General features: G+C 40.2%; 1 protein-coding gene across 3 annotated transcripts in view; it reads right to left on the reverse strand.

Moving 5' to 3' along the window:
- The window catches only part of DHX9 (DExH-box helicase 9), a 37,530-nt gene extending 24,408 nt beyond the window's left edge, over nt 1-13,122 (reverse strand). For 2 of the 3 annotated variants that reach the window (XM_075182252.1, XM_075182251.1), the window contains exons 1-7: nt 13,043-13,122; nt 9,329-9,464; nt 7,254-7,394; nt 7,014-7,122; nt 4,259-4,374; nt 3,858-4,006; nt 293-339 (exon numbers count right to left, since the gene is read on the reverse strand). In XM_075182252.1, the coding sequence (XP_075038353.1) occupies nt 293-339; nt 3,858-4,006; nt 4,259-4,374; nt 7,014-7,122; nt 7,254-7,394; nt 9,329-9,439 (673 nt within the window). In that variant the 5' untranslated portion in view covers nt 9,440-9,464; nt 13,043-13,122. Of the gene's footprint in view, nt 1-292; nt 340-2,034; nt 2,097-3,857; nt 4,007-4,258; nt 4,375-7,013; nt 7,123-7,253; nt 7,395-9,328; nt 9,465-13,042 lie in introns of those variants that run through there. The other variant, XM_075182253.1, reaches the window with a different exon arrangement.
- Between the last annotated feature and the right edge of the window lie 4,883 nt (nt 13,123-18,005).

The following is an 18,005-nucleotide window of genomic DNA, read 5'->3' on the forward strand; positions in this document are numbered from 1 at the left end:
ATGTTTCAGTTAATTAACAGAACTGAATAAAATTAAAATGGGAGCATTAAAACTTTTGATGTCACTGTACAATATGTTTTTCCTGAACTATAGTATCTCATTAATGTCTGCAGAGGTCACTGCTGTAACAGCTGTGCAGGGAAAGTATTCTGTAAGCAGCAGAACGCTGCAGACATCACTAAGCAGTCACATGAACTTGCCATGCTTTGGTTTCTTAAATGATAACGAATGCTACTATATTAAGAAATTAGCAGTAGCTTAATATCGCAACAGAGAATAAAGTCATACTTACTTCGTCCAAGCTGCTTAACAAACAGGGCCATTTCTGCAAAGAAGCTCCTGAAGAAACAGATGGATGTCAGGATATCATATGCAACATGAAACCCCCACCCATCCCCACTTTTGACACCCCCCCCCTTCCCAATCACCTTTTTGTGACTACGTACAGCACACTACCGGCTAGCACTAGGAACAGGCCAGGTAATACTACTCTGGAGGGTCAGTTTAGTAAGCTTGGATAGAGAATATATATATATATACATATATATATATATATATACATATACATATACATATATACATATACATATATATATATATATATATATATATACACATATATACATATACACACACACACATATATATATACACACACACATATATACACACACACACGTTAACCCGTGCATGATACTCATGCATTCTAGTCAAATCAAGCTACTTAACTGCGCTCAGACATAATTCTGCAGGCCTCCTCAGTGGAAGTGCGTTACTTCCCGACGCAAGCGCCCTTTTTAATGTGTGTTCATGGGGTAAAATTACCTCACGGAAATGAGTTTGACCCCTCAACTCATAAATTTAGCCTTTACTACCCCTCCCACGGGGGGAAGGGGGGATGATGGAAATTAACTGACTTCACTATTCTAATTTTTTTGTCAAATAATGTCAGTATACCAAATTTCAGGTCAATTGGATGAGCCCTTTCTGAGAAAATAGTTTTTTCCACACACACACACTAACACACGCCGCTAGGCTTTTACTTTTATATATTAGACAAGTTAACCCGTGCATGATACTCATGCATTCTAGTCAAATCAAGCTACTTAAGGTGTTAAAAAGGTTCTTGTCATGCATTTGGGCCATAGCCCAGGCCTCCTCAGGGGAAGAGCGTTACTTCCCAACGCAAGCGCCCTTTTTTAACGTGGTTTTGTCCACATGTCACCACCTCATCATTTTTCTCCATCACCTCATCCTTCATCTTTATCGCCACATCTATCCAGACACAGGGATCTCTCTCAGCGGTCCTGAGTATCACACTCCTCTCGCTCTGTCACCCCCAGAAACCACCAAGCACTCCCCACTGTCACCCCCGGCAACCACCAACCACTCCCAACTGTCACTTCTCCTTCAAGAAATATATATATATATTTTTTAAAATCTTTATAAACACTTTTAACAATTAACAAATTAAATTAACAAAATCTTAGTATACCAAATCTCAGCCCTTTCTGAGGTTTTTTTTCCACACACACTAAGAATTTAGTAGGTCAGTGTATAACTCCGCCCAGCAGGTGGCGCTGCAGCTTGGTTTTATTTTTTCCACACACACACACACACACACACACACAGACAGACTAACACACGTCACTAGGCATTTATATTATAGATAATGCTAAGAATTTAGTAGGTCAGTGTATAACTCCACCCAGCAGGTGGCGCTGCAGCTTGGTTTTTTTTTCCACACACAGACTAACACACGCTAGGCTTTTATATTATAGAAAGAGATAGACATATATATATATATATAAGCATGATTTAGGTAGGTATGGGGCATCAGATTGGAGTTTACTGCATTTCACTTCTGAGCAAAGTTAAATCACTTAAACTTAGGAAAACAAAAAAAAATAACACAAAAACATTATACAAAACAAACTCATCCATGTTAGAGGGGTCTTCACAACAGCAACACTATGGAGGGTTAGTGGCATTCCTGCAAAGAACTAGCACGTCCTCCAACCCAGGAGCACTGACCTGCTGATTTCTCCCTAGCAGACTGCGCCTGTGTGTTTCTCAGCCGACCTTTTGTTCACCTGAAGAGAGTGACATCAGGAATCAGCAATAAGCAATTACCTTCACATGGGATTACTTAGTACAGCCTAAGTGTCAGCCCATGTTTAAAGAAAATTTTTAAAAAATGCAGATTCCTGATGTCATCGCATTTCTTCCTAACACCCACAAAAACGTTTATACTTTTACCCGGAAGATATTTTTGCATATAAACAAAATAAAGCTGCAGTTATTTTGGTGGGTGCTCACAAGTGATTACATATTAGTGTCTTTTTTTTTTTACACTGTGTTCAAATGAGAAAATTTGTTATAAAAGATTAACAAATTTAAGACAAATAATCTGGTCCCATCATACAGACAATTCTGTGGATTACGAGTTTTACGGGGAGTAACAGAAATGCTCCCTGCAATACTCTATGTTACAACGGCAGGCTGAGAAACACACATGCCCTGTGAGATCGAGGTGTACTGATGGGGGCTGCCGTTTCAGAGTCTTCACTGGTTGCTCATTACCAGCACAGGTGACATATGGAAGCTGTGCTTCTGAGGAAACCTAGGTACATTGGCATACAACGTACCCCAACTGACTTGTCTCTTTCACTCGGAAGCCTTAACGTACCAGTCACTTTCACAGTGACAGTAGACATTCTGTCATGTGAACGCAACATGGCGACACAAATACTCTATTAATAAACAATTTTTTATATCTAGGGCTGGCTTGCGCCTCAATAACCACATCTTTGATGTGAGCGGCTTTAAAAAACAAATGGTAAATACTTATAGTCTACCCAAGCAAACAGGATAATAGGATATTGGAATGAAGATACATAAGAATTGTAAAGCATAAACTATATTGTGATCCATTGAAAAGTTTTTGACAACCTTCCCCTACATGAACTAGTTATACTAAAGTACTTCAGAACACCAATTAAAGAGCTTATTAATGGTTTGACAAACCAAAGCCGTGGGTTTTTAGTTTTTGTTCGCACCCCATAATAAGACTGTAAAAGATTTACAATGTCAGATACACCCCTAAAACCATTTCCTCCTACAGTCCAAAAACATACTGTTAGAGCCTGTAGTCTGTGGTTTAGAGAGTTTAGATTGGGGCAAGGACTAATATGAATGACTAAAATATTAACTTACAACACTATGCAAGGTAGTGGTGCAATACAAACAATAAAAAAAGGAAAGGAGTAGAAAATGTGACATGAAACTTCTAATTTATGGATATCCCATGTGTGTGCTTTAATTACACAACATGACAAGGGTGCAGGGACAGTGGAGCCCAGTTGGCTCTGTTAGTTCTTGTCATTGGCACTTTCAATGCTAGCCCAATGATTGAGGGTGTCCATGGGCGTGCTACCGATTCATGTGATCACACTCCAAGACCATGTCTGGCTCACAGTACTTGTTAAACCCCTTCCTGTAACTGCGCTCAGACATAATTCTGCAATTATTTAAAAGTTTAAAGTCACAAAGAGGAGTAACACCATGAACAATATACTAACCCAACAGAAACAAATACATTGAACTTCAAGTTAGGAGCTACCTATCCAAAATAAAACTGTTCATGGTATTACCATTGGACCCCCATGCGGTCACTGACAGCTGGGGCCAATAGAGGCAGTAGCAGACATATATACCATAAGGTCTATAGACCGTATTGTGGACTAGCAACAGAAAACATGACATTTATAAACATCCTATGTCAAATTGTTAAAAAAAAAAAATACAAAGTATTTTTGTAATCACAGATTTGCCAATTTGACAGAGCTGTAACAAACCTGTTGTGGTCAGGCCCCACTTGTGTGTACTTGTATTCTCCTTGTGTCTTTTCTTTTTGAAAAAACTGATTGAGACGAGCTTTAGCATTCTCAAGGGTCCAGTTTCCATGCAGACCTGCATTCAGGTCCACTTCTTCAGACTCCAGAGTCTAAACATACAAACCATGGAAAGGAATAAAATCACTCTCTCAAAAGGCATTCTAAAATAATGTATTGTGGCTTTCAAATAAATAGAAAAATGGCCAAAGAAGACCATTTTATATTTTACACAGTTTAACAGATGCTGCACAGTATTTAGTCAAAGAAAATAAAATTGAAAAAATAATAATTCTAGAGATGTATTATGTGGCAATACGTCAGACATCAAATGTTTAGAGGAAAAAAATAAATAATAATCATACCGCCTGAGCCTCCTGTTCATCCCTTTTAGCATAATAATCCTTCAGGTTGGCACCACGCTCCCAATTCGCACCACCACTTTGAGGACCATACCCTGTACCCCCAGCAACAGGTGCTCCTTAAAGAAAGAATTATGGGAGAGAGGTTTAATGGGGAACTGTAAATACTTTTCAAAGTTTTTTTTTTTTTCTAGTTTTGCTAAATAATAAATACACTTTGCATAAGGAGACATGATTTACACAAATAACTATAATAGTGCATAAATGGTCAATAAATGAAAAAATACAATGAAAAGTTTGGAGGCAGAGGTATAGTCTAAGGGTCAGGGTAACATTAGTAAGGGGTGAGCTCTATTAAATTATCAATATCCAACTGTATTTGTATATTTTTATTGTTCCTTTCTGCACAGGCTGTCAAGTAAACTCAGAGGGCTTGTGTCTGCCATCTGTGCCAATTCCGTTACTATTTAGGTCCATTTCATATATGGTCGAGCCACCAATGACAGTTCACTCTGATGTCACACATACCATGTGACTAATTCATGTCACCAACCTATTTTATTCTGAGAAGATTAATCACAACTCAATAAGACTTACAGCAGAGCTCTGGGAGAAGATAAATTAATTATGGGGAAAGTAGATAGTTAATGGCACCTCTCCTAATTGGTGAACTCTGCAAATAGCCCAACAAAACTACAGAAATAAGATAACATCCAACAAGAATATTTTACACATTCTTCCCTTAATATCTACATTATAAATAAAAAATTAATGTATAAGGTTACAGTTGCTGGAGAATTGGCATGAGCACAAAATGATTGCCGATCCCAACCAACAGCACATAGGGATAAACTGGACATCCCCTTTAACTAGTTTTCAATGTAGAGTTAAAGGCTGGAGATTAAAAGCAGACACTTCAAGATGTCAACTGGTTCAACAAGCCATATCCAAACCTGGCATCTGTAGTTTACTTTCACATGCCAAATCATTGCCCCACGGAACATAAAGAGCCTGCAAACGTGGGCAGGGGAAACTTAATATTTATTTTAGGAAAAAAAAAAAAGGGTGAACTTCAAGCCAGGTGTAAAATGTATAACATCCATCCATGGTTGAGGGCATAAAAATATCACAAGTCAAATTAATCTGGCACCCACATAACTGCAAGTCAAACACATCTGAACAAACTTTTTCACCAAATGTAACACACAGTAATGGTAACTATAGTACAGAGTCTTCTATATTCACCTTTTGCATGTCAGCATGAAGTTAGCAATCATTTCGACAGAAATAAAATTCTTCAGTACTAATAAAAAGATCCCATGCAGGACTATGCCCACACAGCTCATACCACCAACACAACCAGCTCTTTTACATAATGCCATAGACATAGTTTGTAGTAGGACGGTGAGGGCACACGTATCATGGAGTCCCTCTAGAATGGTGTGTACAACTGTACATTGTAATGAGGCATTTACTCAGGACGTACTATTGTTACATTTCTTTCTAAAGAGCAAGTACACTTTAAGTTGGGGAAAAAAAACAAACCAACATATGGGGTAGATGCCCAACAGAACTCCCTTTCCCTCATTATAACACTTGACATGCTATGGCTTATTTAAAATTAAAGTACACCGCCAAGAAAATATCTAGAAATTGATAAGTGATCATTTTATACAGATTTGCCTAAATAGACCCAATATCAGCAGCCCAATTTACTCCATGTTTAGAAAAGGCCATTGGGCATATACGCCTAGAAGCGTCCAACATAATTTCAAGATAAAATCCTCTGCACGTATTGAGCTCCCAGTAAGCGCCGGTCACACAATACAAAGTCTGTACTATACTCAGCATATATTAGGTTAACACAATGACAAATAAGGATGTCACTTTGGAACAAGCCCATATATTTCAATGTCACATATACAGCAATATCATCATACCTATTTCCTCTATGATGTGCAATATCACAATATTTGTGGCCAGTTTAGAGGGACTGTAACATCATTCCAGTAAAGAACACGTGCCTACACAGACTTATTTTATCCCTCTGATCAGGCTATGAACAAACACAGGGAGTCACGCCTGCGCCATGAATGTTGGCATACCTTTCTGGACCAGGATAGACTTAGGTTTTCCCTCTGTGCCAACCATGAACAAACAATGGTGTCATACCCAGTCTTCCATGATGCTACACACAATCCCATGCCGCAAGCTACTCCATTGTGAGGGAATTCTCACATTTTAATATTAATAGTCGCACACACTCCGATAACCACAGCATATTTGCCAAATGTCTGTTAAAGCCATGTGTGGCACCAACAACAACTTTGATTCCCAATAATGCTCATATGCATTTGTTTAACATTATTCATTTTTTATTTTCCCATACGTGTCATGTATAGAATATACTAATTAGTCGATGCAAATGTCTAATTTTTATTTTGCTTTACTTAAACTTCTTAAGTCTTATATGAAATTTAAAAAAAATACAGTTATAATAAACCTCATTTGTTTATGACTTCCAGCTTAAAACCATTCAATAAACTATAAATTCAGGTAAGAGGTGGAATAGTTTTTTCCTTCGATGCATTGTAAACATATTTCAATAACACACAAATTACTCTGAACAACTACTGAATCATCATCATCAGCAATCACATCTAACGAACACAGAAAAGAACTTTGAACATACATTTCCTGTAACATATTTCCCTATTCCCCAGATGTAAGATTTCGTGTTGCCAACATGGACACTTACCACCAGCTTCAGCCAAGGCCAAGTGGGGTGGTAATGGTCCTCCAGAAGGGCCATCAAATTCTTCCTTTTTGACTACTTGAAATCCATCTGTATCATCCCCCTGAACAGCCTGCAATTAAATCAAGATGCCAGTCCATTTAAAGAGTAACTACATATACCCACATGATATATGGCACATAAAAACATAAGCATCTTTCAGAAATGACTGTCCAAAAATGAGAAAATTCAGACGTCACCAACCCCAATTAATGGTACTTCGTCACTCTTGACTTCTCCAATTCGAACCAGGTAATTCACGAAGTCCCGGGCTGCATTACTTTGGGCATCTTTTTTGTTTGTGGAATTTCCCATGCCCAAGTAAGTATATCCATCAACACGAACCTATCGAAAGAAATTAGTGTTATGAACAGAAAAGATTATAGCATGCTTATCAATGATAAACATCTTCATTACCCAGAACGTCTTTAAAGTACTTTAAAAACGTTTCTGCCCGACAAGGTACTTTAACCCTACAATTGCATAACGTTTCTGCCATTCCAAACATTCTTACGCTAAAATAGCAACTTCCTGGATAAATCACTCAAGCAGAAGTTAAGCAGGTTATAAAGGATCTCAAAAGCTAGAAAAGTCCCAAGCTTGATACTTCACACCCAATATCACAGACAGTTCCTTAACTTTCTTGTTCCACACCTCACAGAACTATTTAGCAAACTTTTAGATAGGAAGCCTATAACGACTCGCACGCAGACACTTCCTAAGGAGGGGAAGGACCCATAGAACTGCGATAGCTACAGGCCAATCTCAATCTATGTAGGTATGAAACATGTTGACTTAATGCTTGCGAATAGATCTCCTCCTCTAATGGCACAGTTACTACACCCTAAACAAGCTGTATTCATTACTGGACAGCAGGTCACAAATAATACCAGAATGGTGATTAACTTCACTAATGTGGCAAAGTTTTTGAGTACTACTAAAATGTTACTTTTCCTTAGTTGCATAAAAAAGGCTTTTGATCACCTTGATTGGACATACAGGTTTTCTGTCCTTGACTTTTAAGATTCCGTACGTCCTTGGATACATATCTTGTACCCAGACATCAGTGATATCTAACTGCATAACCATTCAGTGAGGGACTGGACAAAGTTGACCCCTGCCCCCTTCACCTGCTCTATCGCTAAACTCCCTAGCAAATTATATTTATTTTTTTCCAGTTATCAAAGAGATCAAGATGGGGGTTAATGAACACAAGAGCAATGTTTTTGCACATTGTTATACATTTCACTATCTCCCACATATGGGCAACCCAAACAAATCTTATTATAATACTTGGAAATTTCAAAAGTGACCATTTCACCTGGTTTGGACACTCAAGCAATTCTACCATGGATTAGGCGGTGTTGTATCTCAGTGTTTAGCCTGGGTGGTTCTGTGTGCCCTTTCTACTACATTACATTGGAGCACAGCATTCCAATTATACAGTAATTTTATTACATACAATTTGACATTAAAAATGTATCAGTTTCCACCCACATGTATAATGTCAATAGTGCAGGGCCATCTTAACAACATTATGGGCCCCCGGGCAAAGCAGCGCACCGGGGCCCCTAGATATAGATATAGATATAGATGTATACAGATATAGATATATAGAGATAGATAGATGTACTTGCTCAGTGACCCTTGTAGGTTTTTTTTTGCAGGTTTTTTTCTTTTGCAGGATTATTTATTCTCATTATGAGCCATGCCTGTGGGGCCCCTGGGCAGCTGCCCATAGTGCCCAATGGAAAAGATGGCCCTGCAATAGTGTAATTATGTAATGACAGTCTCATTTCACCTCAGTTCTCTCCTCTGAATATTCTGTCTCAACCACTGATAGGTTTTAGAAGATGTGGTATGGGAGGCTCTCTGTATCATATCTTGTAGTCATGCCCAATTTTGAAATATGGTGTTAGAGGTGTTCTCACAAACTTTTAGTGTCAGAATCGGCCCACAACATATTTAGCAAGAGTGTGTACAGAGATTTCCACAATCACAGAAGCTAGCGACACATAAAATAGAAGCAGCAAGGCCCTGTAAGCCGCATCCTGGAAGAAAAACACACTTCCAAACAATGCAGTGCTAATTCATAAAGTGAATTGGATCCAAGCAATGAACAGAATTAGACATGAGCTGCTAGATAAATCCTATAGATTTGGTAAAATTTTGTACTGACCCAGAACTTGGATGGGTGGCTTTATTGACCTATCATTCTATTTGTGCTTCAGCAGAGAGAAAACTATATTAAAATTCCTAAAGGTAAGAATGTACTTTACCTCACACATAAACTTCTGACGATTTTTGTTTCCAGCTGCACGGATCTCATAATTCGGAGCCACTTTCTTCTTTCCACACCAAGCATAAAGGAAATTCTTTACGTCAGCCATGATGGTACCAAGGCTGTGTTGTGATCTGAAAACAGATAATTTATCAAGACTTAAAATGACATTACAAATTGTATAAGAGTAAGCAAAATGGAATTTAAAAAAATAAATAAAAATATTTGATAAAACTGGTCTTAAGTGAAACAAAATGAATATCTTTAAAGATGTACCATCACTTATAAAAGAGGATTCTTATACTTGCGATAAATCCGTTTCTCCGATTCCATCTTGGGGGGACGGGGGGACACTGCTACCATGGGGTTGTATGAGGGGAGCTTGGGAGTTATCACTTAAACTAGTTAACTTGTTAATTGTGACATGTTGACAGACCCCTCCCCTCTGCAACTCTCTAGCTCCTGAGTGTAATTCTAAAGCCCCCAAGGAAGGGGAGACGAACACCCAAGAACCAAACAGAAGGGGGGGATCGCAGTGCCCCAAGATGGAATCAGAGAAACGGATTTATGGCAAGTATAAAAAATCCTCTTTTCTCTTTCATCCAATCTGGGGGACACTGCTACCATGGGGATCTACAAAAGCAGCCCCCTTAACACTCAAACAGTCCAGCTCATAATACACGGCCAAATATAGCATCGGAGGACGCAAAAACGTTGAACTGCTAAAATTTGGTAGAAGTGTGGACAGATGACGAGGTGGCCGCCTGGCATAGCTGGTCTGCAGAGGTCCCATTCCACTCAGCCCAAGATGCCCAAACCGACCGGGTGGAAGGTGCGGCAATGCGAGTAGGCACAGTCCTGTTGGCACTGATGTACGCTTGTTTTATTATAGAATTAAGCCATCTCGCAATGGTTTGCTTAGAAGCTGGCCAAACCAATTTATGGGGATACATAATAATTTACGGTGAATACGTGAAGTCCGTTGAATATAAACACGTAAAGCCCCGACACGGTCAAAATACTCTAAAGTGAAACCCGAGGGTGCGTCCTGGAACATCGGGACCACAGTTTCATGATTGATTTGGAATCCCAAAACCACCTTTGGTTGAAAGGAGGGTACAGTCCGGAGCATCTGGAGTGGACCCTTCTATAGGGGATCGTCTTGAAGGTCAAGACCATTTTCCCTCATACAGAGGATCATGGAGGGCCAGTAGTTGGCCAGAACCAGACTCGCTGTGTCCTGTACAGAGCTAAGCTTGTCCTCTTGAAGGAAGATTTTCTGCCTGCTTATGTCCATGATGAGTTCTAAGAAAGTCATCCATTGGCTTGGTATTGAGATTTTTGCAGATTTATATCCAGCCATGTAACTTCAAAATACTGATGGCGGGGGCCAGGTGGCGATGAAGAAGTTGATCTGAGGCAGGCTTGATCAGCAGGTCGTCCAGGTAGGGCACTATCCTCATCCCCATGGACTGAAGGCAAGCAGCCATGATTTGGGTGAATACTTTGGGCACCACAGAGAAGCCAAAGAAGATCACCCTGAACTGACAGTAGGCATCTCCCATCATGAAATAGAGCAATGGCCGTTGACTTTCCCATATGGGGACGTGAAGGCAGGCGTTCTGAACGTCTATAGACGCCAGGAATTCTCCAGCTTCCAACCCATTTATAACTGAACAAAGACTCCATCCGAAATCTGTACACACTCAGGTGCAGATGTGGAGTCTTCAGGTTAAAAATGGCTCAGAATGAGCCATCCGGCTTGAGGGCCAAGAACAGGTTTGAGTAGAACCCCTGGTGTCGTCAATTTGCTGGGATCAGGCAGATTACTCCCGCTAAAAGAAGAGACTCGACAAAGTGTAACATCGCCTGTCTTCTGGTGTGGTTGAGTGGCAAGGAAGCAGAAAAAAAAACGATGAGTGGCCCGACCAGAGAGATATATTATATATCCTCCCCCTCACAATCCAGGGATCTGGAAAACACTCTATCCACTGTTCGGTGAATAGCAGACGACGCAGACACCCCCCCTCCCCAATCACACACACACACACACCCTCCTGTGTGAGTCAGGCTGACGTTTTTTCTGGAAGTTTGGCAGGATGCCTGTTGGGGAATCATCATCATCATCATTTATACAGCGCCACTAATTCCGCAGCGCTGTACAGAGAACTCACTCACATCAGTCCCTGCCCCATTGGAGCTTACAGTCTAATTTCTCTAACACACAGACAGAGACTAGGGTCAACTTGATAGCAGCCAATTAACCTACTAGTATGTTTTTGGAGTGTGGGAGGAAACCGGAGCATCCGGAGGAAACCCATGCAAACACGGGGAGAACATACAAACTCCACACAGATAAGGCCATGGTCGGGAATTGTACTCATGACCTCAGTGCTGTGAGGCAGAAGTGCTAACAACTGAGCTACCGTGCTGCCCAGGGAATGCAGACCTTCCTCCTTGTGAGTGACCTCTTGCACACTATTGTTACTTTAAAACAGGCCTGTCAAACCTGCGGCCCTCCAGATGTTGTTAAATTACAAGTCCCAGCATGCCCTTCCAGCTATCAACAGGTTGTCTACTGGCAAAGCATGCTGGGGCTTGTAGTTTCACAACACCTGGAGGGCTGCAGGTTAGACAGGCCTGCTTTAAAATAATCCAAACTACATGTACTTAGCAACATTTTAATGAATGAAATAGAATGAGAAAGTGGATGTAGAAAATTAGAAGTTAATTAAAAAGATTGTGAAATACAACCTATAAAGTTCCGTTGCTGGACAACCTTAATGTACTATATTTCAGTCTATTTTTACAACAATTATTTAGAAAATATTTAATCGATATATAACCTTTTAATCTTTATAGTTTTGTTAGTGTTTTTAAACCTTCCTTTAGCAGGAACAGTTTTAATTTCTCCTGTTTAGCCACTTATCTCTATCAATATTCATTTCTAAGTTTAGCCCAAGATTGTTTGGTAATTAATTGTGCTTAGATACCCCGGGCAGAGTCCAACTAATGTATATATTTTTATTTATTTATATACAATATCTCTTGATCTTTTAGATTATATACAATTTCAGATCATACATATAATACTAGGAGTGATTAATAACACAATTTTGAGGCAGCACGGTGGCTTAGTGGTTAGCACTTGTGCCTCACAGCACTGGGGTCACGAGTTCAATTCCCAACCATGGCCATATCTGTGTGGAGTTTGTATGTTTTCCCTGTGTTTGCATGGGTTTCCTCCCACACTCCAAAAACATACTGGTAGGTTAATTTGCTGCTATCAAATGACGTGTGTGTGTGTGTGTGTATTAGGGAATTTAGACTGTAAGCTCCAATGGCACAGGGATTGATGTGAATGAGTGCTCTGTGCAGCGCTTCGGAATTAGTGCCACTATATAAATAAACGATGAGATGACATTACCTTTTTAAAGACTGGCAGTAAAAAGCTAAGCATAGATGTGTATGGGGACTGCAGTGACCAGCGTTAACACAGGATAATTATCTGATTTCGCCTGCTTTAAACCTTTGCTAAATTAAAATAAGAGATGCGATGGCCATCGCAGCTTAATAAATAGATCTGTGTGTCCTAAACGATGCCTTCCCCCCGAGTTCATACATATGCATGGCGGTAGTGCTATAAATAATCTACTCTGGTCGGCGGGAATTAATACATTAACTGCATGCATTCTCCGGTTACACTGGCTACCTGCTGATATTGTCCCAATCTTAGCGATCTCCTGCTGCCACCGACGTGCTCAACAGGAAGAGCGCTCTGTTCGCTGCTAAAACCTGCCCGACTGGAAACAAATCCCCTCGACGTCTGTTCCACAATGGGTATAAGAAAACACAGTTCCCCTCTAATGATGAGGGCAGAGTCCAGCGGGGAAAGTGTTTCTACTGCACCCATTTGTTTCCAGCCGGGGACGTTTTAGGGCGGACTCTCTCTGCTCTTATTGATATATATTATTTATACAATCTATTCACTAATTCTCCCTGGCTGCTGATTTATGTCACTAAACCCTCATAGGGCAGATAAGCGATGTTGTATTACTGTATCTTGTACGAATGGTTAACTTGTTCCTATTAAAATATACTTTTTTACAGCCATACAACACAGTTGTCTGTAACTGGTCTATGTTTTGCGGTAGGTGGATGGATCATACTAATATATATATATATATATATATATATATATATATATATATATATATATACATAAAAAGGGATATTTTTTTCTGTCACACCAATTATTGAGGATTTATAAAATATGAATTTCTCTACCCTATATACCATTTTTTTTTTTAAAAAAAATAGAACTCATTCATTGGATCTGGGGTGTATCCACTAAACTGGATTCAGTAACAATGGGGAAAAAAGAGAGTTTGTTTAAATTGGTGCACTGAGTTTTCCTTCTTTATAGATAAATCAACAAAAGTTAATTTTTAAATATTATTTATAGACGTTTATTCTTAAACAATAAAATTAATAAGGTAAAATGTAGCAGCGAAATATAACAAAGTGAATGTGAGTGATTGTGATTTAAAACTGCTGGGTGCACTTTATTTATTTCCTATATTCACTGGAGGTATTCCTCCAATATGTAGGTATAGCATAGCAATGTGGAGAATTGGGAGTTTTGTTGGAGTTAATAGACCCTTGTATACGATTAATAATTAGGCTGATATCAGGATTAATTCTATCATCTTATATAGCTGAATAGAATTCAGTTTGAAATAAAGGGTTTCTCCCTTTGTTTTTCAATCACAACTACGGCTCATATACTGTGTTTTGGATACATTTCTAACTTCTTTTTATTTAGAAAACAAAAATATGAAAATGTTTCCATTTGTATCTCTGTATTCTAGCTGGCAATATATTGTGTGTCTGCAGCTACTGTATAATCTAAAGATATTGACTACATCTTGTACACTCCATTCTCTCTTATGGGTAATTAAAGGCTAAGCAGCAAAATATTCAAACTTATGTCTGTATTCATTTTTAGACAGAGTGAATTGCTAACTACCTCCTATGTGTCCCGTTCTATCACTGGGCTTATAAGGGGCTGCATTCTTCCTAAACTAGATAAGTATGTAGTTGTACATTCCATTAGATAAGCTAGATAAGAATGTGGTTTTACATTCTATTTTTTGGGACTCCTATTTTATACATATATATGTATGCAGTAACTAAATCCCTGCTTCGATCTGATTAAGATGGTAAAGTGTTTTTTATATCATTTGCATCCCTTAAGAGGTGTTTAAAATCTTCTTGGATGTATTTTTTCAACTTAAATTAAAAGTTATATGAACATTTTCTGTATTATCAAAAACTTAGTATAATTTTCATTAATGTGAGGGTAATAGTGTATTTATCTGTTCATCCCTTCATATTTCGTAATTGACATTACTGTTCATACCTTTTCTGACCATGCAGTTTCTCTTAGTCTAATCTGTGGAGTTCGTGTAAGGTAAAGCACACTAAACAAAACACAAATCATCATCATCATCACCATTTATTTATATAGCGCAACTGATTCCGTAGCGCTGTACAGAGGACTCACTCATATCAGTCCCTGTCCCATTGAAGCTTACAGCCTAAATTCCCTAACATACACACACAGACAGAGAGAGAGAGACAGACTAGGATCAATTTTGATAGAAGCCAATTAACCCACTCGTATGTTTTTGGAGTGTGAGAGGAAACCAGAGCACCCGGAGGAAACCCACACAAACACGGGGAGAACATACAAACTCCACACAGATAAGGTCATGGACGGGAATTGAACTCATGACCCCAGCGCTGTGAGGCAGAAGTGCTAACCACTTAGCCACCGTGCTGCCCAAATCATTTGATTAAGATGTACATTCATGATCACAGATTAGAGATTGTTCCCCTACTATTGTGGGAGTACAGCTGTGATCAGGGAGGTGAGATTAATAGTTATGTACACAAAATAGGAAGATTAGATATAAGAACACAAACTGCATAAGAATGATATATTGTTGCTTACATCAGAGATCAGCCAATTACTCATGATTGTCCCCAACACAAACTCCACACGATTAGAAGCATGATTCGTCACTCCACAGAACACGTTTCCACTGCTCCGCAGTCCAGTGTCGGTGTGCTTTACACCACTCCATCCGACGCTTGCCATTGGTCTTGGCGGTTGAGACTTTTATGCAGCTGCTCAGCCATGGAAACCTATTCCATTAAGCTCCCGATGCACAGTTTTTGTGCTTACATTAATGCCAGTGGAAGTTTGTAAGTCTTCAGCTATGGAATCTGCATAGCGTTTACAACTTTTACGCACCATGTGCCTTAGCAGTCGTTGAGCGCGCTCTGTGATTTTACGTGGTCTTCCGCTTTGTGGTTGAGTCGTTGTTGTTCCTAAGCACTTCCTCTTTCTAATAATATCACTTACAGGTGACTGTGGAATATCCAGCAGGGATGAAATGTCACAAACCATCTTATGGTAAAGGTGGCATGTACAGTACAACGCTTTAAGTCACTGAGCTCATCAGAATATTTTATCACAAATGTTTGCAAATGGAGACTGCATGGCTAGGTGTTTGATTTTTATACACCTATGGCAGTGGGTCTGATTGAAACAACTCAATTCAATAATTAACAGGTGTGGCCAAGTACCTTTGTCGTGTGTGTGTTCTCCCCATTTTTGTTTGCGCGGCTGCCACTGGAAGATGATTGATTAGGTTTTATGCAGTTATCCTATTAATCCACCCCTAATCAGATCTATTAATATCTTAGATGTGGTCGTTCTTAATTGCATGGGCTATTAGTCTTTACTAGGTCTTTCTTCATTCTCCTGTGATACCTGTAATTTTGAGGGTAAATGCTCTCTTGTGCCTATTTCATATCAATTATGATTCCACTGTGAATAATGAAAGACTGCCCACGATTGGCTGTCTGTCTATTCAGTAAGCAGGCTAGCCAAAATGTAACTCATTTGGAACGGGGATTCGTATAAAGCAGTCGTGTCATTACTAATGTGGTGGGGTTTTTTTTTTTTTTTTTTTTTAGAAGCCAATGGATTATCTTGGATTTTACCACTACTCTACAGAAAAATGGGCCAAAAATTGTTTTTAGTTAGAATACAAAAACAAAATTATATATTTATGGAAAAACAGGAAACATTAGATTTAATATTTAAAGAAAAGGGGGCACTATTTTTCTAACTTTTCCCTGGTACCCACTGGCCAGGGGTACCAGTAGGGCCGCTCAGTCTAAATGCTGTTTGGGCCGGCCGCTCCCCCCGTGGTTGCAAATGGTGCCGTCCGCATAAGCTTAATGTTACCAGCGGCGCACAGGCGGCCGCATCACGACACTTGATGCTGCCGCGCCATCGATGACGCAGCCGCGTCGCGTGTCATGTGATGCGGCCGCCTGTGCGCCCCCCGGGCTGAAACTTGCCAGTCCGCCCCTGGTGCTAAAGTATGTAAAATTGGCCAGAAAGGTTTCATACTCACCTGGGAGGACCAGGATCCCCAATGGAGACCTCAGACCCAGTTTTTCGCTCTCAGTCACTGTGCAACGAGTTGCTGCATCCTCAGACAACCGGGATGTAAAATGATTAGAGCAGCTCGTCTCTTCCGTTTTCTGTACAGCATTCGTGGGTGTGTTCTCATGTAGGTATAGAGTAATCTCTTACCAATGTGGCTGCTCTCATTATTTAGAATTACAAATCCAGCATGGTTACTCACATTTCTTTGCTTTTAATATTGATATTAGAGTTTACTTACACCATACTTGCCAACTTTTCCTCGTTGGCTTCAGGGAAATCCTAGGGGAGGTGGGCGCGCAGAGGCAGGGCTTGACGAATCATATCATTTTGACCACATCCCTTAAATGATTGTCACAATTTTGTCCAATTACAGCAGGGGGAGGGGCTAAGATGATGCAATATTTGCGTTATTAAGCCCCGCCACTTATCTATTGCGGGGGCGAGAACCGAGACGCTGCCCTGCTCTCCCAGAAATGCGGGAGTTTCCCGGACATTCCTGGAGAGTAGGCAACTATGCATTAAAGAAAAGCAGCTAATGAATCTCTAGAGACTGAAGTGTCTTTTACATTTCTGTCTCCATTACTGAAGTCATGTTGTCTTACCTGTCAGTCTTTGATTAAATCTTGATCTCCATGACAATGGCCACATCCATACAGGGGCGGATCTAGAAAACTACTGTACCCGGGGCGATTTAGGCCCCGCCCCTTTCTAACAGTTTAGACTGCCGACGGCTGCACAGTATGTGCAGGTCCGTCCAGCCGTGACAGGCAGGGACAGTGTGCTGCCTGGCTGCTCCGATTGTGTTTCAGAGCAGCACACTGTCCCTGCCTGTCACGGCTGGACGGACCTGCACATACTGTGCAGTCGTCGGCAGCAAGTGTCTGCTAGGGGGTGCGATCGCCCCCCCCCCCCCCCCCTGGATCCACCACTGCATCCATAAGCATCAATACATGGACATAGGACATCATTTCTGAACTGTGTCATCATGACACAGATGGAGAAGCCAACCGCGTCTTGTACTGGCTCAGCATCAAAAGAATGCCAGACTCTTCAGGGGAGTGAGTGAGATCACCCCTATTTCAGGGAATCTCCCTGACATTCAGGGAGAGTTGGCAAGTATGACTTACACCTGCCCTGTAGCTGGGCA

This window comes from Mixophyes fleayi, chromosome 8 (genome assembly GCF_038048845.1).
Source record: "Mixophyes fleayi isolate aMixFle1 chromosome 8, aMixFle1.hap1, whole genome shotgun sequence".
Lineage (NCBI taxonomy): Eukaryota > Metazoa > Chordata > Amphibia > Anura > Limnodynastidae > Mixophyes > Mixophyes fleayi.